This window comes from Budorcas taxicolor, chromosome 23, assembly GCF_023091745.1.
Source record: "Budorcas taxicolor isolate Tak-1 chromosome 23, Takin1.1, whole genome shotgun sequence".
NCBI lineage: Eukaryota > Metazoa > Chordata > Mammalia > Artiodactyla > Bovidae > Budorcas > Budorcas taxicolor.
The window spans coordinates 23,854,632-23,881,065 of NC_068932.1; the positions used below are offsets into that span (position 1 = coordinate 23,854,632).

A 26,434-nucleotide genomic window follows, 5' to 3' on the forward strand; every position below is an offset into this window, starting at 1 on the left:
TCCCCCCATCAGCAACACTGCTGGCCCAGGCCTGCCTTAGCATGAGGGACACAGGAACAAAGTAACTCTGAGCATGCCAGGTGCTGCTTTTGAGAAGACTGTTTCTGTTGCAGCATGAATCTTTTTCTTTATTAACACGAGAGACAATGATGGGCCATGGTGGGAAACTCTTACAGTAGGAGGGGGAATGGTTGGAGCTAAGAACCTCCAATTAATAGCCTCAGTTTTTGAATCTGGGAAGTGGGGCTAAAAATGAATGTGTCTGGGAAATGCAGAGGGTTGGGACGGGGCGCTTTCCTTATCCCAACAGGGCTGATCCCCTTGTTGGGCTTGGAGTCCTTCCCCTCAATCAAATTCCAGCCAAGCCCTCATCCCTCCAACAAAGGAAGTCCTTGATTCTGAAACCAAGTTGATGGTGGACCGCAGGATAATAGAAGGGAACTCAGCTTTTGGGGTAACAAAAAATTTTAGTTGCATCCACCAGGAAATGGAGGCTTGTATAAACAGTGTTACATGGCAGAGGGTGGGCTGACACTCTTTCTCACTGTCCACCCTCTAAGATATTTATTTTATCCCATAGACAAACACTGCAAACATGTATTTCACACACAGGAATGGGGTAGATGGAGTCATTTATGGGCTAGATTGTTCATCTGAGCCCCCAAAGTATAGCTCACGCTTGTTAGTGAGATGAAAGTCTTCAAATTGTTGAGGCCACAGAACCATTAAATATTAACCGCATAACCATTCTGCCCATTAAATTAATTTATGGAGTAACAGAAAAGCCTTTGGAACCCCTCTTGATAGACAGCGGCCCTCAAGAGCCACATAAAACAATCAGCCAACTGGTGCTTGGTAAAATTTCCGTGACGCTCATCCAATCTGCTCCATATATGTTTAAAATTAACACTGAGATCTGGGCTGTGAAACTGCCATCGGGTGGAGGTACTGGCTGGCGAGCGAAGGCAGGGAGCCCGAAGTCTAGGGGAGTCCACTGCCCGGTCAGACTTTCCATATCTGAGTCCTGGCAGGGCAGCTGGCTATGCCGTGCACAAAGCCAGCTTCACAATCTTGGGCGCACTTGAATCCCCAGCAAATCCCAGACTCGGAGCCCATGCTGTCTAGCAGGTCCAAAGAAGATTCTGGCCAGCCAAGCAGAGCTGCCTAGGCAGGTAGCGGAAATCAAACTCTAGAGGTTCTGAGTAGCATGTCCAAGGACAGGTGGAAGCAAGGCAGGGCTGGCCGTGGAGTGGACTGCACATGGCTCTGACTGTGCAGCTGGCTGTGGGAGGCAGTGATACTGAGTGAAAGGCTGGACCCTGAGGGGCACAGACGGGACGACTGTGCGGCAGGGCTGTGACCTACAATGCCGGAGGGCAGTGACCACGGACTGCACTGGACTTTATCACCAATGATCATTCCAAGGTCATTCCAAGGTCTCAGACAATCGGACCACAGATCCTAGCGTTCAAGTTCAGCAGAATTAAAGGTCACTTCTGCACTACCCCACCCCCCTCTGCCATTCTCAGAGTAAATTACCCTCTCCAAGCTGCCTGGCTGCCTGGTGAACCCATGACATTGCTCTTGTTGCCTGGCTCTGAGCAGTTCTCATCTATGCTAATTAGGTTAGGGGGCCCCCTCTTAATGGTTGCAGACCCCACTTAATGGTTTCCTAGCCACCAGTAGCACCACTGGGGCCCCAGAGTTCTCATCCTGACTTAGGAGTCCTGTTCAAAGCTTGATCCCAGGAGATAAGATGTTATCACTTTCTTGCTCCAGACAGCCCAAGAGACAGCCTTTCCACAGAGCCCAACTGCAAATGCCCTGGGCTCCACCGGCTCAGGGAGGCCGAGGCTGATGTAAACCATAAGTCCCAGTGGCAAGAGGCTTCCTCCTGCCCTGTGCCCTTCCTCAAATAGCTCTGCCCATTTGTTTAACCGCTTGAGAGAGGAATAAAGAGAAATAAAAGCGCAGGCTGCAGCCATCAATTTAACCGGAATTGGAGATTGCCCTTAAAAGAGAAAAATGGATATTGATCTGAGGAAGAGAAACTTCTAGCTTAAGGAAATTCATCATCAGGGCATCCTTTTACCCTGAGGCAGAAAAAGTGACCAAGCATAATTTGCACAGCCACAAAATTCAAACTTAGGATAAGGAAGAATATTTGGGAATCCTTGCTTCTCTGTCATCTTGGGAACACAGTTACTAAAGTGAGCAACTAGGTTCTTATGGTAACAACTCCATGGAGGGACAGAACATTTCAGAAGTTACAAACACCGTGAGATACACTCTCCTGCTCAACCCCTTCATGAGCCCCGTGAGACAGTTATTTTTACCCCCCATCTTACAGATCAGGCAACGAGCTCAGAGAGGTATAGCAACTTGCCAGGGTCAATAGCTAGTCAGCGGGCCACTGGGATTCCACCCCAGCTCTTCCCACTCTAATACCAGCACTCACAACAAAACGTTATCCTCCACTTGCTTCTCCTCAAGATTCTTGAGTCAGACTTCACAATAGTTTTCACTTCACTAGGAAATTCCATCTCCATTAAAAGCCAGTAGTGCCCGATGATAACATTAAATTGTTTGGGTGTTGTAATAATAATAACAAAAAGCCAGCATCCATCAAATGCTTCCTCTGTGCAGACATTCTGCGCTGCGGACTTGCGCCTGTCCGATCCCTGCATCCTCACGGCTACACTCTGCGAGGTACCAGTCTCCTTGCCGTTGGACAAGCATAGAAACTGAGGCTCCGGGAAGTTCAGCAAGTTGCCCTGAGTTCACACAGGCAGCAGGCATTCAAACCCAGGTGGTCTGGCCATCTAGAGGCCATGTTCCAAGGCTACCGACGTGGCAGCCTCGCGTCCTCACTGCAGGGTCCTAGGCTCTAGACAAAGTAGAAAGACAAATGGGCTCTGCTTCACGACCCTGCTGTCACTGCCTGTCTGTTTTTGGGCTTTGGCTGTTCTAACGTACGTATATACGTGTGTGTGTGTGTCTGTGTAGTGAGTGTTTTCATCTATAAAGATGTGTACATGAGTGTATCTACCAAGACTTCTGTGTATAAACAAATATGCATTTCAGATGATATTGAACCCGAGACTGATTCCAAAATGTCCCAAAGAGAATTCAAAGAAAGGGTTCTCCTGTATCCAGCAAGATGCCACACACAAAATCCTTTCAGCGGAGGTCCCTGCACAGAGCTCCCAAGCTGGTGGAAGTGATTTAAAGGAGTGTTTTGTATACATGGATGCATCCTGAAAGGAGTAGAGCCCACAGCCCTTGTGCCCCAGAGGCAGTCTAGTCCTGGGGTGCCCCTCCCTGAGGGACACCCACACCCACCCCTCTGGGCCAGGAAACACCGGGCCTCAGGATGCACTTGCTAAACCGCAGCAGAGAGTTTTGAATGGACAACCCTCCTTTTTAGATGCGCAGAATCTCTGGCAGGTGGACCACCCCTCCCCAGCCTCAGACACCCTCTTACCCGGCAGTACTCATCGATGGGTTTCAGCCTCTTCACAGCTACATCCCGGATGTGGCTCCTCCGGAAGAGGATTTTGCCTGGAAGAAGAGATGCTTATGAGCTGGGTGATTCCGGGTGAAGCTACCATAGGAACCTGGAACCCCACGTTCCCTCTCCCTCAGCTTCTCAGCGTCTTAGCTGGCCACCAAACGCCCCCACCTCTGCCCGCTGCCAAGGAAACAAGAGGGGAGTGGTCACCTCTCCCTGGGGGCAGGAGGTGCCCCAGGCTGAGGGTCCAGGACCTCTGGGGCAGGTGAGGAGCCCCAGAGGCTGCCATCTAGGCCAAATCACCTTGTCTGGGTCTAATGGCAGGATCCATGCCCCGACGTGGGTGCGGCTCTCAAGTGACCTCACGAATAAATACAAAGGGTGGCCCAGCCCACACGCTGTGCTTTGTTTTCAGGCCCATCCCTCCTTGAGAAATCTGCCTTCCTTCTTGCCAGCCAGGCAGGAATTCCTATTCTTAGCTTAGGTGGGTGGCTATTTCCAGGGCAGGCACAGGCCAGTACCAGGAAGAGTGGCTATCCCAGCCCAGTGGACCCCTCAGCTGGGCTGGTAGATCCCTCTACAAGTATGGGCAAGGCTTCTGGGAAATGCCAGCTCCCAAACCTTCTCTATTGGTTACACTTGGAATCTGAACTCCTCGGTCTGAGGCGTAGTGGCCATCAATCTCCAGGTCAGTGCCTCCTTTTTAGAAGACTTCCTTGATTGCCGAGCTGAGAGTAATTACTCTTTTTCCAGACTACCTACACATTTTGTCCAGTCCTAAGACACATACCACATTCTGCCATGTATTGCTGACATTTGTGAGCCCCCTCTACCAGGGGCCTGTCTGACTCATCTTACGGCCCAAAGAGCCCAGCATGTGGCGAGGGGCTCACCTCACGGCTTTAACAGGCATCTGTTGTCCCAAGACCACCCAGTTCCCCTCTGGAGAGCCTCCTTCCTCCATTTCTAACCGTGTGATTCAGACGGAGCTGACAACACTCCCTGTCAACAATGGGAGGCATGTGACCCAGTCTAGCTACCCAGAGTCACAGTGACTGGCTCAGAGATGGGCAAGAGGACAGGATCTGGACCAATGCGGGTCGGCCCAGAGACCTCTGCTGGTGTCCTCTTCCTCCCAGTGTTTGCTCCCACACTTGCTAAGCTGGCGGGATGAAGGCCTGGAGCTCCTGGTGACCATCTCTATCATTGCCTGAGATGGAAACAAACCAAGAGAAAGGATCTGAGCCTGGGACAGAGCTGGTGCTCAATAATTTTCCCTTTTCTCTCCTCTTTTTCGTGGCTGTACCATGTGTCTTATGGGGTCTTTGTTCTCCAACCAGGGATTGAACCTGTGCCCTCAGCAGTGAAAGCGTGGAGTCCTAACCACTGGACCACCAGAGAATTCCCTCAGTAAATGTTTCCTGAATGACTGAAAAGCAGAGCCAAGAGATGGTGAAGGGCAGACCCATTTGACATCATTTGAGCCGCTGAACCCAGGGTCTACCTGGGACTTTTCACTTATATAAGATAATGCAATTTTTTAAAATTGAAACTTGTTGCAGATACATTTTAATCACTTGCATCTCATTTAGGAGTCCTAAATGAGATGATTCCCGTTGCAAGTGAACAAATATGTAGGCTGCATGTTAAGATACTTGAGCTTCCTCTCTCATTACCCTTTGGTCACTAAGTTGTGCCTGACTCTTTTGTGACCTCAAGGACTGCAGCCCACCAGGCTCCTCTGTCCATGGGACTTCCCAAGCAAGAATACTGCAGTAGTTGTCATTTCCTCCTCCGGGGGGATCTTCCCGACCCAGGGATCGAACCCGCATCTCCTGCCTGGCAGGCAGACTCTTTACCACTGAGTCACCAAGCACGGGCATGGTGTTGGTCTAGGCTGTCTCCCCAGAAGTAGACCCAGAGATGAGGAAGTGAGTGCAAGTTGTTTGTTTGGGAAGTGATCTTGGGAATTAAGGCAGGTCAGGCAAGGAAGTGTCACCCTGCCAGTTAATCATCCGATGGCAGCAGCTCAGGTCTGTTGAGGAACTCGAGGCGCATGTAGAATGCACTGCAGAGGTATCCTTGACAAGGGCGAGGAGACTGGGGTGTTTACTGCCAACCCCCTGCTTGTCTGAGCTTCTGAGAGCACTGCTTCACAGGCGCTCCTGGCCGAGGATGTTCCCATGGCTAGAACAAAGCTCCCAGTTGTCCCCGTGAGCAGACTCTGGCAGGCAGAGCAGGATGGAAAGGGGCCCTGGGGCCCCTGGAAGCAGCCGCGACAGTGCTCCCTGACTTCCCTGTCACCACAGGTACTGGTCACCAGCCCTTTCCAGCCAGACTGCCAAGCACCTAACTCAGTAAGTCGCGTGTGAATTCTTGCTCATTTGCGTCCCTCACCCCTCCACACTCAGCGGCAACCGGAGGCCCTCCAGCGGCTGCTTCCTCCTGTTTCACCACACCTGCACTGAGCACAAGGCTGTGCATACAGAAGGCATCCAATAGGCACTGTTGATCCACGCACCTCCCTCCCTCTCTCAGATGCTCCCTCAAGCTCCCCTTCCTCCCTTTCTCACAAAGCCTGGTAGAGGGGCCGCGTCCTGGGCAGAGAGGCGACTGTGCAGACTGGATGGTGTCATCAAGATAAATGGGCTCCTCCATGTGCTCCTTTTGAAAGGAGATAAAATGTGATCTATCAAGACATGAGAGACGACCGTCCTTCCTTGGGGGAAGATGTCACAGAGTTGGTATTCCTGGCCTCTTTGTCTCCTACCTTTTTTTTGCTTGCCTGTCGCTCTGTTGCCTGAGGGCCATAGGAGTTACAGCCAAAGGGATGGCGTGTGAGATAAACGCGAGGTGGGAGGAGACCCACTCGCCGGACCTATGAAATGACAGGTGGCCCTGGGCAGGGTTCTGGGCCTTCTACCTGAGCCGCTTAGCTGTCAGGAGCTGGAGGCCACCCAGGCTCAGTGACACCAGCAGCCCAACGGTATCTCACAAGAACCTGGGGCACTTGCTGGGAGGTAGAGCACCTGGAGGGGGCAGGGACTGGAGTTGGGGGCAGGGTGGCCCCCAGACCTGGCTCCGCTCTGCTGATCCACTCTCCAAAAATAGCACTCCTCCTCTTTCTCATCCTATCGCAGGACAAAAATAAGTGAAGAGATGGGGAGACAAACTAGGTCCCTCTTCTAGGCCTCCATCTCAGGGCTGGCCAAGCCTATGACTGGGTTTGGTATATATATATATCTGGGTTTGGTATATATATATATCTGGGTTTGGTACATATATATCTGAGATATACAGATACAGATATAGACATAGACAGATCAGATAGGACCTGATCCAGTTGCCGAGACAGAACTAGCAAAACAAATAAATAGTTAAGGGACAATTAAGGCCTCCAGATGTGCAGAAACTTAGAAGAGAGGGCTGGGGTAGCAGAGACAAGGAGGGTGCTGGGACGGCTCCTCACCCTACCTTGCCCCTGAAGCCCACCCTCTGCAGTCATGCCTCCAGGCTGGACACCTCCCATCTCCCTCCTAAGGCTCGTGGGTCTGTTGCTCAGGTATAAAGTCAGAGAAGAATCTCTGTACAAGCCATTTCCCAGTAGAGTTTTTGGACTCCCAACAGGGCTTCCCTCCTTCTCACTGAAATCCTGACCGAGCACTGTCTTCTTTCCTTGAGGCCTTGGCACGGGCTGCCGGGAGTGGGGGAGGGTGGGGGAGGGAGGGCAGATCTGGAAGGGACTCTACGGTCTTGATTTCTCTGTTAGGAATCCAAACCACACTTGGAAGGCCAAACCAGTGACCATATTAAAAGGGAGAGAAAGAGAAAGGAGGAGGAGGAACATCCCCATTAAGGAAGCCGGGTCCACAGGGCATTAAAGGCCTCTTGTAAATGTAATTCAGCCCGTTTACGGCAAGGCCAGGAGAGGCCCCTGCCGGAGCCTTCAAAGCCAGGCAGATGCAGCCCCAGAAATATGATAAGCATAGTAAGGAAGATTACACCCAGGACCTGAGACAGACCTCAGGATTAACTCATTCCTGAAAGCAGAGGAGAGAGCCGTTGAGCCCAGCACGGCCTGAGCCTGTGAGTGGAGGGCCCTCTTCCTGCCACTCTGGGCTGGGCCGAGAGGATGAGGGGCACTCGGCTGGAGTCCTGGGTTCAAGTCCTGCTGGAGCCGCAGGCTGGCTGTGTGACCCTCCACACTGGGCCTGTGCATTCTCATCTGGAGACTGAAGGGCCGGGTCTTGGTGGCTGCTCCCTTCACAGTCCTAAGATGCATGTGGAGGTGGGGTCGTTGAGGGGTCAGGCACAGGCTAAGAGCTTTCCATTGGGTTCTTTGACCTAATCCTCACCACTTTATTTTTAAAATTTTCTTGTAAGTTTTTTTTTGATATGGACCAGTTTTTTAAAGTCTTTATTGAATCTGTTACAATATTGCTTCTGTTTTATGTTGTTGTTGTTGTTTTTTGACTGTGAGGAATACGGGATCTTAGCTGCCTGACCAGGGATCGAACGCATACCTGCTGCACTGGAAGATGAAGTCTGAACCACTGGACCGCCAGGCGAGTCCCCGTACCACGACTTTATTAAAGCAACTGCTTTTACTATCCCCACTCTGCCCAGGAGGCAATGGTGGCTCAGAGAGGTTGAAGGACGTGTCCTAAGTCACACAGCTATTAAGTGGCTGAGTTGGGATTTCAACCTGGGGTTTTGGAGCTAAGATAGTGAGAGCGAGAGAGAAGGCAACAAATCTCCAAAGAATTCTTGGGCTCAGATCATGTAAGGCAGTGAGAGCCGCTGAGGATGTTCTTGCGTGTGTGACAGGAGCGTGATTCACATCTCCACGCCAGGTGCTGGGCTGGCGATCTGGGGAGTAGCTGCCTTGGGGGCTGAGTGGGAATGAAGCAAGCAATGAACAAGCACTAATTGCGGAGGACGCCCCACGCCATGGGGGTCTCTGCTGACCAGACACAAGCGAATGAATGAATGAGTGGTCAGAGCGAGCAAGGGAATGAGCACAAGGACCAACGGACCAATGAGGCAGGGAAGGAGAGGGGGCCCAGTGTCTAGTGGACTTGGGGAGGAAGAGCTCCCTGAAACGGCAAACCTCCCTGTTCTTTAAGGAGCCCTTAATGCCCCACCCCCATCCCCAGCCTGGCTGAGCAGGTGCCAGCCCAGTGGGAACAGGGGGATGCCCACCCTCACAAGCAGGAGAGCATCACATGGGGGAGGCTGGCTCTGCCTAACCCCTCATCCTCTGCAATCTGGTCTGACCTTCTCACCACGAGTGTCCACTCTGCGCAGGGACACACAGGTGGGCACTGACTCAGGAGGTCCCTGCATTTAGGTGGCAGAGTGTTTCTCCCTCCCACACAGGATACCAGGCACCTAATGAAGGATCTTAGTGGCACTTGAGGGGTCTTAGTAGTTGGCATTTGCTTCTAAAGAATGAATTATTTCGAGAAGGAGAGAGATGAGGACATGGCTCCTTCTCACTGGCAGGGAGAAGTGGTTAAAGAAAGGACTGAAACTTCGGAGAGCTATTAACCCCAAGTTCCTCCTTGTAAAGTGTGGTATCCACAGGGATTCCTTGAGCAGGAGTTGGGGGTTCAGGCACACAGGAAGAGCAGAAACACCAGACAGAGCACCCATGGCGAGGGACCCCCCACCCCAGCCATGAAGAGCCTGCAGGAAACTCCATGAACCAGGCAGGTGTTCTGACAGATGGGCAAGTGCCCACTGCACGGGGGGAATACGGGGGTTCTGGCTACAGGGGAAATAGGAGAGGGCTGGCCTCGTGTGGTCTGTCCAGGCTGACCTATTCTTGGCAGCCTCTCCTCTTCAAAATCCACAGCATATATGCATGCATGAATATATCCTCATATAACTCCCTCTTCCTTGCTATTTTTGCCATCTCAAATGCCATCCATCTACTCATCCCTCCTTCCAACCATCCATCCATCCATCACTGTCTTTATGGAGGGCCTGCTCCACTGATAACAGATGGGGGAGGCCCTGCTCTCAAGGTGTTCAGCTTCTAGGAGGGGAGGGGATGTGTACGGAAGGGATATAATCTCCGATTTCCATGGAGACTGAGGAGAAGAGCCAGCCACACAAAGCTCTGCGGCAAGAGGGCTCAGGCAGAGGCAAACACAGAGCAAAGATGAAAGATGGAAAAGAAGCCATGTAGGAGTCTTACAAGCCACAGAAAGGGGTCTGGTTTTCTTGGGCCTGCTGACTCAAATCCCTCCCTATATAAGGCTCAATTTCTATCATCTAAGGCCTTCTCCAGGAAGCCTTTCTTGAATGCCTGCCTCGCCCTCCTCTACCAGCCTCCTGGACCGCTGGCTGTCATCCCACTGTTGCCCTCCCCTCCTGGTGTCATGGGGAATTTGCGAGGGACCCCCTCACCTTCCCAGGGGTCCCTGATGCACAGGCCAGCTCCCCGCAGCCACCCTGCCCTCCAAGGACACAGGTGCTCCCAGCCCTCTCTCTTCAGTGCAACCCAGAATCAGAGGGACTTGCTTAAATTAGAGGGAGACCACAGGAGGCCCCAAGGTTCACAGACGTCAGGACACAGAGTCCTCGTTTTCCACGAACATCACTCCTGCCTGTCTAATTGGATCTGAAGACAAAAAGGCAAGGAGAGTGATTCAGGCTCCCAGGGCTGCCGAAGTAAATGACCACAAACAACAGAAATGTGTTCTATCCCAGTTCTGAGGCCAGAAGTCTGAAATCAAAGTGTCAGCAGGGCTGCGCTCCCCCTGAAGGCTCTAGAGAACAGTCCTTCCTTGACTCTCCCAGCTCCTGGGGCCCTAGGTGTTCCTTGGTTTGCAGCAACATCACTCCAGTCTGTGCCTGAGCCTATGTCTCAAACCTCCCTCTGCCTTTCTCTTGTAAGGACACCTGTCTTTCGGATTCAGTTCAGTTCAGTTCAGTCGCTCAGTTGTGTCTGACTCTTTGTGACCCCATGAATCACAGCACGCCAGGCCTCCCTGTCCATCACCAACTCCAGGAGTCTGCCCAAACCCATGTCCATTGAGTCGGTGATGCCATCCAGCCATCTCATTCTCTGTCGTCCCCTTCTCCTCCTGCCCCCAATCCTTCCCAGCATCAGGGTCTTTTCCAATGAGTCAACTCTTCGCATGAGGTGGCCAAAGTATTGGAGTTTCAGCTTCAACATCAGTCCTTCCAATGAACACCCAGGACTGATCTCCTTTAGGATTTAGTGCCCATCTTAAATTCAGGATGACCCCATGTCAGGATCCTCAATTTAATTACATCTGCAAAGACCCATTTCCCAACTAAGGTCATGTTCACAGGTTCCAAGGATACAAGTTGTGGACACATCTTTTGAGGGCCACTCTTAAACCCACTTACAAGGCTTATGGGAGAGTCCACAGGGCTGACCAGACATTTTAGAGAGTCTTGGATACCTACTTGGATTGTAATCATCCTGAGGTCAGGCATTACTTTCTCTACTCCCTTTATCCCTGGCAATACCTGGCATGGAGCTGGGTGTAATAAATGTAGGTGTTGCCTGATACCCTTAGGAGGGATGGGGCAGTGTCTGGAGAGAGGAGGTCAAGGGTCTTTGGAACCTAAAATGGGAGAGACAAACTGCTAGTATCTGCAAGCTGGGTGAATGGGGGACAGCGGTCCTCTCTGGCTCTGTAGGCTGGTGTGGTAACCTGGGGAGAAGCAACCAATTTCTCAAAGCAATTAGAGGAAAGAAGATGTGACGGTTACTAGCGGGACTCCCCACCCTCCCCAAAATGCCAGGTATGAATGTTTGTGCCCCTCAAAATTCATGCTGAAACCCTAACGCCCACCGTGATGGTAATTAGGAGGTGGGGCCTGTGGGAGGTGACGAGTTCATGAGGGTGGAGCGTTCATGAACGGGATTAGTGCCCTTATAAAGGGGGCCCTGCAGAGCTAGCCCTTCTGACATGTGAGATGCAGAGAGAAGTCTGCAACCCGGAAGAGGGCCCTCACCCGACCATGCTGGAGCCCTGATCTCAGACTTCTGGCCTCTAGAACTGTGAGAAATCAATTTCTGTTGTTTACAAGCCACCCCTGTGGTATTTTGTGATAACAGCCTGAACAGATCAGGCAGGGTGACGAGACACAGGCAATGCCTATGGAGAGGAAAAGGGAATAATTAATCTTCTACTCCCCCAGCTCTCTGCAGGCTCACGACCTGGCGTGGGTCCTTGGGTGAAGTGGGGCGGGGCAGCAAACAAACCCTGTGTCCGACTGCCCAGCTTGGGTCCCTTGCCCGGCTGTGGCACTGACAGATTGATGGAGACAGACGCTCTTAAGTAAAAAGCCTTGGGCAGAGGAGGACTGAGAGAACCTAATGCCTGAACCTGCTCAGGGCTCTGCCTTCACCACGAAAAACAACAACAAAAAACACCCCTCTTCATTTTCATGCCTTCAATTTCAAAGGGGCTGATACTACTAACCCCCAACTCCAGGAGTAACCCTGGGGGGCAGGGACCCAAACTGCTCCAGGGAGAATCAGCCTGGGAATTCATTAATCATTCAGACCTGAGTACAAAGAGGCATCAGCTTTTCACTGGACAACAGGGTCTGGTTAGGGGAGAGAACACAGAGGCCTGAAGGAAGGGAACACAACACGTGGAGGGGAAGAGAATGGAGAAACAAGGTCAGCCTTTGCTGGCTCCCCAGTTTTCTGCAAGCTGGTCCTGCCCTCGATGCTCAGCTGTTTGCTGACTGCAGTGGGAAGGCAGGCCCCTGCTTGTCTCTCCAGAGCTACCCCTGAAGCCAGCGTGCTGTCTCTGATCTGCTGCAGCCTGGGGACACCACCGGCTCACACCTGCTCTCAGCCTCTGATGTGGCCAAGACGACAGCCCCACTCTCTGCGGCCTTCTGCCCGGCTCAGTCTGCACTCTGCCCCCAAGCCTGCTTCTTACATGCTACACCTGGCCTTGCTTGCCCTCGACCCAGACCAGTAGAGACAAAGGGCCCTGTGGGCTGGGGGAAGGCTGGGGTGAAGCCCAGATGCTGAGGCTGGAAGCAGTAAGCACACACAGCTTCTGCAAGGACCTGGTCCCACTGGGGAAGGTCCATAGCCCAGGGGATCCTGACTCCACACCCTGAGTTCTGGCTCCCACGAATCTCTCTCTTCCAAATCCATGCCAAGATCCCACCTTGGCTTAAAGTCTAGCATGGTAAGCATTCGTGGGTTTTGCCTGTCAGAATTTGTGCCCAAGTTTTCTTTGGAGGAATAATTTCTCCTTCATTCTCTGTCTGTTTTTAGGAAGGCTCATCCCACCCTAAACTCCTGGAGTTACCAATTAGTATAGTCCAGCCACGGGCATGTGACCCAAGTTGGTCGAGTGAGAATCAGAATGGGACTTTGGTGGAACCACCAGAAAGAGAAGTGTTCCTTCTACAGGGGCTGCTAACTCATCAACTGTAAGTCCCAAATCGCTAGGAAGCATCTTTGCTTCCTAGTGGTGGCCCACTTCCCCATCACCATTTGGGGAAAGCCTGAGAATGAAGTCACCAGAGAAGAAAGCAAAGCTGAGAGCTAGAGAGACCCAGCCATGCCTGAAGCCATTACCCTGAGGTTTTCAGTTAGGTGAGTCAATAAATTTCCACTTTTTTTCTTAAACCAGATGGAGATGGGTCTAGTCCTTGTCACCAGGAGGCTCCTTTTTCAGGTGGGTCAAAAAGTTCATGTCAGTTTTTCTGTAACATCTTATGAAAAAAACCCACATGAATTTTTGGCCAACCCAATACATCTAGTTCTTTACATCATTTCAATACATCTAGCTCACACAACGTTTACTGTTGTGTGATATGAGACAAGTCACAACCTAATTGAATCTCAGTCTCCTCAAACTGCAAAAGGGGCACAGTAATGTCTAACTCAAAGGACTATCACGAGGAATCAATGAACAAGTGTATTAAAGCATTTGACGTGGAGCCCGGCCCATAATAAATGTTGAACAAATGGGATCTCTTATGAGCGGACAAGTCCAGGTCAAGGAGGTGTGGGGCTGGGTGGGGCGGGGCTGGGGGCACCACCTGGCCCGGCCCACCTCCTCACTGGGCACGTGGGGTCCCAGCACCGCAGCCTTCCTTGTGCGCCCTTCCACCTAGTTTCCCCACCCAAGGCCGAACGCTACTCCCTTCAGCCTGTAGAACCTTTCCTGATTCAAGCCCTGCCCGCTAAACACACCGTGTTTCCCCCATGGCTCCCATTTCTCCTCTTCCTCCATCCACCCGATTCAAAGAGCAGAGAGCGTGACACAATGGAGGCAAGATTACTCACTCCATCCGCCCACCTTGGGCACTCTGGGATGACTCACACAGGTGCGGCTGCCCCTCAGCATTCTCCGCTCCCGGTTCCACACACTCAGGGAAACGGAGTTACAAAACTCCACTGGGGTTTTGTCACCGAGAAAAACCTTAACCCTCCTGCAGGCGCAGCATGCTTACAGTAAGAACCGGCACACCGAGGAGGGAACAGCCATCTCCCAAGTTCTGGCGTGGAGGCGCCCACTCCCATTGCAGTCCAGGCCGAAGGAACAAAATCTTCCACTCCTCCACCCTCAGTGGGGCCGGGGGCGGGGGGTGGTTTCTGGGTGTCTGCCAGAAAGCAAGAACCAAGTCCCGGAGTATCAGAGGTTTTAACGTGTCTTTACTGAACCAAATGGAATTGAAGGTTTTTGGAATGGTTTTATAGAGTTATGGGACCAGAACAACTTTTTTCTTTATTTTCTATAAGAAAGCACTTTTGGGGAAGGGAAATATAAGGGTTGCAAAGAGCTGGACACGACTGAAGCGACTTAGTATGCACACATAATATACATACAGCAAAGTGCATATGCATGTATAAAACTCAATGAATTTCACAAACTGAACCCACCAATGTAACCAGAACCTAGGCCAAAAAATGGAGAAGAACATCATGGCACAGGAACAGACTTCAAGTAGGGGGTTTTTGGTACTTCGGGGCTGGCATGGATGTTAGATCTGTGGACTGGCATGAATGTTAGACCTCTGGACTAACAGGGTGGGTCATATCTGTTGCAGAGAGGGGACACTAACACATTTATTAATTTTAGTGATATTTAATTTTATTTAAAATTACATGCTTTATCATTTAATTCAAGTTGCAACAAATTTAAATGCACAGTGAATGTAGATCCCTGATATGAGGGAAGTGTGAAACATGAACGTTTGATTTGTCAATTGGCGTTAATTAGACAAGGAATAAATTACCTACAAGCTTAGCTATGGGAAGAACAGTGGAGTTAGAAACAAAGCCTTTGAATTTGCTGACTTGCTCTCCCTTGAGTTGGAGAATACCCAGGGTAGTCTTTAGCCCTGACACAGGCTGGAGATATTTCATGAGCTATAAGGTCTTATTTTATTTATTTATTTGACAGCACCAGGTCTTAATTGTGGCATATGGGATCTTTAGTTGGTGGTATGTGGGTTCAGGCTCCCTGCATTGGGAGCTTGGAGTTTTAACCACTGGACTGCCAGGGAAGTCCCTGTGAGAACTTAGTTTAGAGAAGCTCAGGTCTTATGAATTGCCTGTAAGGTAGCCGGCATCTAAGGATTTCCAACAGAAGTCAGCTCAGAGAAGGATGTTTGTCCCAGTGGCACTATAGGCTGGCAGAGAATGTGGGCTGCCCCAGCTTGACTCTGGGAGGAGAGAGAACACTGCAAGGTGGCCCTGAGCCTCAGGGAAGGAAGAGGTTTTGTATTAAATATAATAGCATTTAAAGTGGCCATGCGGAGGACAAATGTCACTTGGGAGCCACTGAGGTTCCTCAGAGCGCAGGCTATGGCCTCATGCAGAGCTGAGCTTGGACAGGGCTGGACGCACCCTGGCAGGTACTCGGTAAACTATGTAATACTTACTCCAGTTGGGGGACAGGTGGCAAAGGCCGAGGGCACCGGCCTTCCCAGCCACGCATGGTCACCCACGTCTGGTTTCACCTTTCAGCTGTATTTTTCTATTCTTGGTCTAGTGGAAACATTGAGAGAAACTAAAAATCTAGGACTGTTGAACTGCCAGCAGCAGGATCGGGGTGTGGGTTGTACAGTTCAGGGGCCCAAGGTCTTTAAAGTGTCTGTGTCCCAGGCACCTTCAGCTGCCTGAACATCAGGTTCTCATTTGGCAAGTAGGGTCACAGGGCTGGGATGTGGACTGGAAGCAGCACTTGGCACGAACGCAGCACATGTGCTGGGCACACGGGAGGAGGGCCACAAGACACCTGCTACCACAGAGAGAGACAAGGATGAGCCGTGATGTGTGGCCGATGGTCCCTGATCTTAAGGCTGTCTCATTTCCCATTCCATCCCCGTCGCACCCCCACTCCTAGTCTTTTCTCCACCCAGAAGCCCAAATATTTTTTTTAAATGAAATCTTTCCTGGGACTTCCCTGGCGCTCCAGTGGTTAGGACACCACACTTACACGGCCAAAAGCGAGGGTTCAATCACTGGTCGGGGAACTAAGATCCTGCATGTCGCTTACCAGCACACTGAGAATAAAATCTAAACTCCTCACTGCAATGGGCAGGATCTGACTCATGCCTCTCTCTCCATCTCATCTCCCCAGGCCAGCACCAGGCATTCGGGGATTTAATTAGCACCACAAACACATCCAGAGTCTTCTCACCTCAGGCCTGAAGGCCTGCCATTCCCTCTCCTGGGACAATTCCGCTGCCCTTTGCGTGGCGAACGCCTTCTATCCTTCGGGTCACCTCATTTCGAGGCCTTGGCAGACCATTCTGCCACCCTCTCCCAGGGGTTGATGGCTTCTCTCCTAGATTTCACTGAGATTTGTAGTGATCTTGCCTCTTTACTCGCCTCTCTCAGTGAGATCCTATATGGAGTCTCCTTTACTAACTGTTTCCTTAAGGCCCAGCAGAAGGACTGGCAGGCAGTGGCCCTTGGTTGACATATGCTGCATAAGTATGAGTGTGTGTGTTGACACACCTTTGCTCCAGACTGTCTCTTATTTACACACACACACACACACACACACACACACACACGTATACACAGCTCACCCCACACACTGGACCAGACCAGGGCCGCAGCGGGGACAGACTCACCCTCCAGGATCCAGACAGAGTGGGGCCAGAGAGTGTGGTTAGCTCAGAGCCCAGCATCAGGGCCAGGCGGTCCCCCACTCCGTGTGGGTGTGGGTGCAGCGGGCGTGGTGGGCAGTGGCTCAGCACCCTCCCTCTGGGAGCCCGGGAATAAAGGGCCCTATTCAGCCGTGGCAGTCTCAGCTCCTCCCTGCCAGGGGAAGCTGCCCTCAGGAAAGAGGACGGTGGGACGCTGGGCAGTGCTTCCCGGCAGGCTCTCCCTGTGGCATGGCCCACAGCAGGGACGGAGGGTTTAGCGGGGAGCAGGCAGTCAGGGATCCAGGGCCTCTGGGGCTTAAAGAGCCAGAGCAGAAAGGCCCAGCCAGATGAGGAGGCTGTGGGGCAGGCCAGGGCAGTCCTGGTTCAGCGGGCAATGCTGAAAGGCCTGGTTCACTGTCGATGCTCTGAAATAGATGAAAATCCCCAGGATGTGGAGGCCCGTTGGATAATTGCCCCATAACCACAAGCCTGGCTGTGCCAGCCCGAGGGGTTCTTGTCTGGCATTCTGGGGTGGACACTGTTCCCAAAGCCGGCTTTTCTTGAGTGCTGCCTCTGTTGGTAGAACTGAGCCCAGACAATCAACTCTCTTCACAACCTCCTACCAATATCCTCCTCGATTCTATCACCTGCAGCGAAGGTGAGGATGATATAAATAATAGGTCACATTCACTGAGTAGTTGGTGTGTACAAAGCACTGTGCTGGGTACTTTATATTTATTCACTTATTTGATCTTCACATCGAACTATGATCTAGGTAACTGGGTCCCATCTTACAGGTAGGTAAACTGAAGGTCAGCAAAGTTGAGTGGCTTGCCCAAGGTCACACAGCCAGTAAGTGGCAGAGCTGGAACTGGGCGTGTCAGGCTCTCTGTCTTTGGCAGTCTGAAAGTCCCTGGCCTCTTAATTCTTTAGCTGTGTTCCTTCTTTTCCGTGCATGTTTCCCCAGGTGGTACATCCCAACCCTACTCCACCCCATAACCATGGGCACCGGCACCACTCACTCACTCACTAACCATTCAGCTTTCCCCGGCGTGTGTGTTGACTGTGGGCCGAGACGTGATGGTGAACAGTAGCACGTGGTCCCTGCCCTCACAGAGAACACGGTCTGGGTGGGTACTGTGCTGCAGTGCAATCAGTGATGATGGGGACATACAAGGAGGGAGACAGGCTGAAAGGTGATAGGAATGCACCAGGTTAAGGGTAGGGAAAAGAATGTTCCAGGAGGATGGGAATGTGAGCAAAGGGCCAGAGATAAAAGAAGCCAGCTAGGGTGAGTTCAGTGTGGCTGGCGGAATGAGAAAGAAAAAGAGTGTACGTGTGAATGTGTGTGTGTGTGTGTGTCTGTGTATAAGTGTGTTGGGAGGTTATGAGATGTGGTACTTGAACACACAATGGTAACAGGGGCTCAGTCACATGGACCACATAGCAGAGGAGAGCCACTGACGTCATACGTTTCAGAAACACACGTTCCTGAACTCTTATGACCACAGACCACAGTTTACACCTGGGAAGACACAGTCCCCTTAGACCCTTCCGAAGCCCTTCTCCCTCAAGGGGGTAAAACCAGGAGATCCTGCAGGTCACTGTGTCCAGCTCCCTCACTTTCTGAGGTCTAGGCTGTGCACAAAGAGGGCCATGTCTTGCTTGACTCCGCAGAGCAAGTTAGCAGCCAGGCTGGAACTCGGCAGGACTTGGGCTGGCAGCCTGGTTCCAGGGTGGACTTTGTAGTGTCCGCACTTAAAATTTACATTCTCCAGAGTCCCCAGCTCAGCTGTTTTTCTTACTTCCAATTTTTACCCCAATCCTAACCCAACAACAAGAGCTGCCAACACTGACACCATCTCACAGAACTGAGGACTCAAAGGAGCCTGTGGTAGTCTGCCTTCAAGGTGGTCCCCGGTGACTCTGGCCTCCTGGTCCTCACGCCTTATATCATCCCCTCCCACAGTGAATAGGGCCAACCTGTGGGGCCAGCAGGACACTTTGGAAATGATGGTGTGACTTCCAAGACTGGGTTAGAAAAGGCATTGTGGCTTCCTTCTTGATTTTGCCCTGGGGTCACTCACACTGTGAAAACAGCCATTGAGCTGTAAGGACACTCAAGCAGAGGTGCAGCTAGGAAGGCACTGAGGCCTCCTGCCAACAGCCAGCAGCAGCCTGCAGGCCACAGGAGGGAGCCATCTTGCCAGTGGATCCTCCTGCCCCCGTGAAGCCTTCAGACGACATCTTGACTAAAAACGTCATGAGAGAGCCCAGGTCAAAACCATACACCTAAGCCATTCCTGAACTCCTGGCCTTAGACCCTGTGTGAGATAATAAATGTTTGTTGTTTTATGCGGCTAAATTTGGGGGAGTTATATTTGTTATGCAGCATAGGTCACTGATATAGGGCCTGGCACTACTCTTGAGAGAATGAGAGTCCCTAGGTTACCTGAATCAGAGATATTTGGGGTATTGACTATAAACGCAGATTCCTGGGGTTTACCCAGACCCTCTGAATTAGACAGAAGGATAAAAGTCTGCATTTTAAATAACCTGCCCCGCCCCCCCCACCCAACACACACACACACACACACACACACAAGTGAATCTCATGTACCTTTTAGGCTTAGAAGCACGGAGCTAATCTAACTTACTTTACAGATCTAAAGAGGCTCAAAGAGCTGGTGGTTTGATCCTTATCACACATGTGAGTTGAGGCAGGCTTGGGTTGAGAATTAACACTGGATTTCTGATTTGGTGTTCTTTCTACTTATTTCCTCCTTTGTCCATTCCATTTTGCCTTTTTGAGAAGTGTAGGCTTTGTTTCTTTTTATTTATGTCAAAAGCACTCACAAAGCAAAAGTGAAAGTCGCTCAGTGGAGTCCAATTCTTCGCAACATTCTATACAGTTCTATACATTCTACAGACATTCTATACAGTCCATGGAATTCTCCAGGCCAGAATACTGGAGTGGGCAGCCATTCCCTTCTCCAGGGGATCTTCCCAACCCAGGGAAGGTCTGAAGAAACTGAAGCTCAGAGGTATCTTTTGACTTTCCCCAAGTCACACAGTCCTGGAGCTAAGGCCAGGTCTGACTCCAGGCACTTACTTTGCTTCATTGAATGCGTCTGGTGACAAAAAAGATTTAGCAGAAGATAGCAGAAGATGGGTACCAGGGCAGCAAACAACGAGGGCATTTCTAGAGCCCAGAAAGAGAAACGAGGCCCCAGCAACAAGTCCGAAGTATCCCAAGAGACATCAAGCAGACGAACAGGGCTTGCTCACTTCCCAGGCCATCATGATTTGTGACTGTCTACTGCTGGGCAGTGTTCGTGCCTCCAGATATTTGGGGGCAGTGTTATTTATAGGCCATGTTTCTATTTATAGTTTCATTGACTTTCTGCTCACCCTAGCTAATTCCACTCCCCCACCCCCAGAAAGGAGAGGATAAGAACTCTTTTACCAGTTGTGTCAGGGCAAAGGTGAAGGTCAAAGCCTTGGCTGTGTGTGCAGCCTTTCAGCAGGAGCTCTTCATGGGGAAGCATTCAAGACAAGGGGGCTTTCTACGCTTTCCAGAGGAAATGGGGGTTGGGGGGAGGACACAAAGCTGGCCTTATACAGAGACAGCCGCATTCCGCCAACACAGTAGGATTTGAGGTGGGCCTAGAAGACCTCTCTGTTCCTCTAAAATGTTTTCCCTTTGCATGATATTTCACCATTAGGCGCTTGTTCTTTTGGTCTTAATAGCTATTAGATGACAAAATGTTGAGACTGTGTGTGAGAAAACCTAGACAGTATCAAGTCCAGTAATTTCACAGGTGGGGAAATTCAGGCTTACAGAGGGGCTACGACCTGTCCTCATGGCAGGTGAAGGGGGAGGGGGATCTGAATGAATAAGACGTGGTTTCTGTTCTTCAAAAACTTCAGTTTTCAAAATCCCCACGATCAAGGAAGAAGGAACTGAAGTTCAGAGGTATTTTCTGACTTGCCCTAAGTCACACACTGCTGGGACTAAAGCCAGGTCTGATTCTTTTCTGAATAAATGGACATCCATTACCATACACAGGAAACCATCTCAATGTTGGAAGAGCCATCGGGCACAGCAAAAGAAACTGTGGACAGCAAAGCAGGCTCAGAACTTCTCTCTTACCCAGTTTTATGAATGAATAAATCAAACCAAGTGACATTTCCTAAGGTTCTATTTGGTGCTCCAAATGAAAACTTCTTGGTTTCAGGGTTACATAGAAAAGTAAAGGTAAAGTGGGATTTCGTTCTTATTTTTAGTCCCCTGTTGAACTAGATAACTAGTGACGATTGTCACTACATGGTTACTTTATAAATTTATGTTTACAGAGCCAGTTGGCGGAAGTCATTCCTTTGGGGTACTATGCATGCAATTCCAGCCTCTAACACTAGGTGGCTTGTTGACGTTGGGTAGGTTAAGTGGAAAGGGAGAAAGTGTTACCTGAGAAGACCTTTACTGTCAGAACACTTTATCCAAAGGACAACACTGATCAACCTCTAACTGATACAATTTTTAAAACCCACAATATGAAACTTGAAACAAAATCTAAAGAAATGCAAACACTCTGGTGTGAGTGGCATACCTCTTCTAGCCAGTGAGTCTTCATCTGCAAAGTGTGGTTGTTGTCATTGAAAGAGATGAATATAAGCACATGAAACCCTTTGCACAAAGTCTGACAAAAATATGTACTTAATAAAGAGTAGCTAACAATCCTTACATAGAAATCTCTCAGTTACAACTGTTAATTTTGTTAAAAATTCTAAGCCTACACATAGTTCCTCAGAAAGTTGTTTTCTCTTGTAGCCAATTAGTATCCCTGGGCTACTGGGCTCACACGTGAACTCCTTCTGCAACAAGCCTTACTGTTTAAAGAGAAGAGCTCTGCCAACTACAGAGATCTTATTTAAGCCATCTTCATCAATTACCAACTATTAAAGCTGCAAATTCATCTTTCAGATCAGAAACAAGAAGCTGAGAGTAAAAAAACTTGCCAATCAGAGAAGGCCCCAAATTACCAGTCACTCCTTGTCTCAGCTCTCCTGGCTTGTTTTGAAATTTAGATCTGCAATAACTGTTTCATAAAGAAGAGCAAAAGATACTCCTTTAGAATCTCCGTTTATTGTATTTTATTATTTTTTTGTCTTTACCTTTTTGATGGAGACTCCTTAAAAGAGACCCAAGCCTTTTCCCCTCCTAACAGTACAACACAACTGTCCATGTAAACTTTAGATACCATGTTATCATCAAAACCACCAGTGAACGGTTCCTAGGCTCGTCTCTCCCATCACCCATCTCCAGAGAGACTTTTGAAACACAAACCTTAGCAATCACCTTGGCCCCAAACTTCACCCCATCTTGGAAGGGAGGGGAGAGTGTTCCGACTTACTGATGACGAAGTGTGGCTGGGGTTTGAGCACCCTTCTGGTTAGGCTGGTGATGGGGGTGTGGGAAGAGGGCTGTGCCGTGACATACACCTCGATCCCACAGGGACCCAGAAACAGGCAGGCAATTCAGGTGTGTATAGGGATGTGAGATCGATGAACCAGCCCTCACAGGTGTGATGCCTTGTCTCCCACGCACCTTTAATTTAGGTCAGAAATTGACTTACCAACACAGGGCCAGTGGTTTATATTAGGTGAATGGCCTGAATGTAACCAAACACCCAGGAAGTGCTGAAGACAGTCAGCCAGTCTACCGAAGGGCTCCACTGGACCTTAAAACAGTGCTTCTTCTCCAGCTTTCCTACACATACAAATACCGTGTACATCTTATTAGAATGCAGACTGTAACTTCCCAGAGTCTGGCATGGGGCCACGACTCTGCATATCTAACGAGCTCTCCGATGAAGCTTTGCTGCTGATCTGCCAGCTACATTTTGAACAGCAAACCTTGAAATGCACAAGACCGCCTGCAAGACCTCACTCTCGGAAAAGAGCTGAGAGAGACAGTTCAGTCTTTCGTTCGAGCCCTGAACTAGGACTCACCAAGTCACCAGCAAGTATTGAGTGCTGGCTGTGTGCTTCATGGATAACATTTCATCTGATACTTTCAACAGCCCTGGGGGAATTTAACAGATGAAAGTCGCCAGCGGTGCAGAGATGCAGAGTAAGGCTAGCCCTGGGTCACAGGCTAGGCTGTGGAGAGGTTGAAGTGAGGCCTCCAGTGCTGACCGCCATGCCACACGTACCAGCCTCCGTCATAGAAAAAGCACAGTTTTGGACAACAAGCACCCAGGTGTGAACCCAGAGGTGTTTGAGCCCAAAGCTGGTGTTTGGAACCACCATGCTCTGGGGCTGGCAGAGCTGAGGAGTCACACGGTATATCCTTCAGCAATGCAGCGTTGGAAATTCTCCCTGAGATCTGCCCCGTTCGTCCTCATTCAGGGGAAATCCAGCCCCTGGGCTCCAGCCTGGGGAGAAATAGAAGCGTGGCCCTTCTCCCTCCCTCCCTTCCCCTGAAGGGTAGAGAGAGGCTACTGCTGCCAGCCCCGTGCCCGCGCCTTGCAGTGCCCTTGCTTTCTCCTAAGCTTTCTGAAGGTGCATTCAAGTGAACAGACTTCACCTTCAGGCCATGCCAGTCCCTCAGGCCCACTGTGGTCTGGAGGCCGGGCTGCCGGGCTGCCTGGCATCCTGGGGCCTCCACGGTGGACACCAGTCCTTGCAGCCGTGGAGGTGAAGGGGGAGGGGTGCGCTCAGGGCCCACAGCTCGGAGCCAGGCGGCCCCTGGATGAATGGGGCATCAGTTCCTACGGGCCTGGGGCGTCTCCAAGAGCTAGCTCAGTTCTCGCCAGGGAAGAGCTCTGGCTCAGGGCTCTGTCCTTGGGCTGGGTCCAGTTGGGGTGACCTTGAGCAAGCAGTGGAGGGGTCAGCCCAGGGACACCATGGAGATCTGCCATCAGCACCCCTTACCTCCTATGCAGGGGGGCCCTGAGCTCCCTCTCAATGGACCTCAGTGTTCTTCCTGTACCACCACTACCCCGCCACCCCTCCTAACCCTTGGGCCCAGAAGCCAGAGCGCCTAGTGCCCGGAGGCTCCTGGGGAGGGAGGCTGGTGGTGGGACTCCCCAGCACAAAGCATCTTTCATACATGCCAGAGGCTTCAGCTAGCTCAGAGAGTGGGGGAAGCTTCCTTTCACCCCAGGGTGAAGTCCAAGGCCTGAGGTGGGGGAAAGGTCCTGGGAAAACTGGATCTGCATCTCGGGCTGGGCTGCCCCCAATACAACCTGCGTGTCATCAGCCGTTCTTGATCCCTCCCTCACCCCCAGCTCTAGTCCATCAGCGAGGCCTCCTGGCTGTTGCTCTGAAATACACCTCAGGCCTTCTCCCCTCCACACCATTGTCCAGCCTGGGCCAGGCCAGCCTCCTCTCTTGCTGGCCCCATCTAGTCTCCACGGGTCTCCCTACCCCACGCTCACTCCCTTTCCCTTCCAGTCTATCCCAGATGCTCAGCTGAGAATCCTTTCAAAGCAGAAATCAGATCATGGGTCCTTAGCCTAAAAACTTCAGAGACCTCTCACCACACTGAGGACAAATCCTCACTCCTCAGTCTGGCCCAGGACCATGGCACAGCCTGGCTGGGTGTGGCAGCCACGCTGAAAACTCACTGACCAGGCTTCTCACGGTGCCCACCCAGGGGCTCAGCACCTGCTTTCTTCTCCAGCCTCAGCAGCCCTCTTGCTGTCTCACCTGTAGCACATCTGAGCTCAGGTAACTGACCCGGCATTTACACGAGTGTGAATTTACTGATAGTGTCACTCCCAGGGCACAACTGAGTGCCCTCTAAGCAGGAGTGAGAGGATGTAACCCTCGAAAAAGGATGTTTGGGCATGGGGTAAGCAAACCATTTATTTCTAGAGGGGAGGAGGTGGGGAGATCAGGCATGTCATGGAGACTGGAAGTCACTGGCCTCTGGTGACTTTGCCAGCGTGCAAGATGACCGCAGTTGCTCTGCTGAACTTCTAGTTTTCTGTGTGCAATGTGCCACAGTGATGAGCGAGAGTTACACTAGAATCCAGAACTCTGGCTCCCTGCCCAGGGCACATTTTCCTGCACATTTTATTAGGCAAGCTGACTGAGACCATGTAAAGAATGTATGTCTGCTTAGACCAGAGGCTTCTTGTGGAAGATACCCCGGGATACACTCCACTGGGGGCTGAGGGTTTGGGGTGGACGTTCAAGAGGCTGATTCTCTTCTAGAATTATCTTTGGACAAGAAGATACATGGCACATGGTGACAAAGTGACCTGACTCTTGCCTTGGTCTGGAAATGAGGGAATGGCATGGGGGATCCACACTGACATTTAAAAGTAAAAGGGGCCCTTGAGTGACTGCCTTCCCCAAGGCTCATTACCTCCAGGAGACCTGGCTGCCGCACAGCTCGCGACCCTGCTCTGTTATCAGGGCATTAGGTCCAGAGATGCTCAGTCTCCTCCCACCTTTCTGCCCAGATCAACCATCTGGATCTTCACCTCTTCAGAAAGGCGCTCTCTGCAGCTTCGCAAGTGACCGCAGGGAGGGCGGGAGCAGCAGGAAGCGCAGCTGGGGCTGCTCTGTGGCGCTGACTCAGCACAGAGAGGGCGGGTGGGCAGAGGGTGGCGCACAGGAAACCCACGTGTCCTGCAGCCGAGCTGCCCGAAGGAGAGGCAGGCTGGGAGCCCCGGAGCCTCTCCCTCGGCAGTTCACACCATGAGTTCTAGGTACTGCATGCTTGCACCGCTGTCCCAAACCGTGATTAACCCATTTGACAGATGAGGAAACCGACCTGGGAGGCCGGTGACTGGGCCGCATGGCAGACCTTACATGCTTACACACACGTGTGGAGCCCTCTCGCTCCTGGGCAGCTCTGCCACGGGAGACACGCTGGGGAATCCTTGGTTCCACAACTCCTGTCTGCCTGGTTCATTGTGGCCACTCTGCCCTCACACTTTCCACCTGCTTTACACACTTCCTGCTGTTCTTAAACATCCACACTCCGTCACACTTGGCCTGCTGGCCCCTCAGCCTGGCACCCCGGGCCCTGATCTGCCCACATCTGGCTCAGTTCAGGTGTCACCTCTGTAAAGCAGCCTTTTTGGATCACGCAAGCTCAGGTGCGGGGCTTCCCCTGTGGCTCAGTGGTAAAGAATCCCTGCAATGCAGGAGACACAGGAGGCAAGGGTTTGATCCCTGGGTCGGGAAGATCTGCTGGAGGAGAGCATGGCAACCCACTTCAGTATTCTTGCCTGGAGAATCCCACTGTCAGAGGAGCCTGGAGTTTAGAGTCACAAACAGTAGGACGTGACTAAAGTGACCCAGCATGCGCACACACATGGAGCCCCAGTGGCATGACCCGGCTGCTCTTATCACCATTGGAAACTGCTCACTGGCTTCCTTCCGGACACCCCCTCTGGAAGGAGAGCTTCCTGAGAACAGCGGCCCAGTCTACCTTGCTCTTGGCTACGTCACCCGTGCCTACAGCTGGGCCTGGAACCTAGCAGGTGCTCAACTAATACCTGCGGCAGAAACAAACACGGAACACTCTTTCACGTAGCGTTCAGATGCCGAGAACAGGCCCCGGAACCACCCGCCGCCGATTACAGAGGGACAGGATGATTTTGAGGCGTGGGGGCAGTAATTACAGCAAGAGAAGACCCAGCACTTCCAGAGGAAGTAGAGGAAAGTTGCTTTTAAAACAGCACACGGTGCTGTTCAGGCCTATAATCTTGTTGATCTTTTGGAAACCCTGGCATTACCAGCAGACCCTATTTTCCCTTCTGCATCACATAGAACCTTTGC

At 51.3% G+C, this 26,434-nt stretch overlaps 1 protein-coding gene across 2 annotated transcripts in view; it reads right to left on the bottom strand.

Moving 5' to 3' along the window:
- Positions 1-26,434, bottom strand: part of SH3PXD2A (SH3 and PX domains 2A) — a 246,450-nt gene that overhangs the window by 113,939 nt on the left and 106,077 nt on the right. For both annotated transcript variants that reach the window (XM_052660700.1, XM_052660699.1), the window contains exon 4: positions 3,485-3,561. In XM_052660700.1, the coding sequence (XP_052516660.1) occupies positions 3,485-3,561 (77 nt within the window). The remainder of the gene's footprint in view (positions 1-3,484; positions 3,562-26,434) is intronic.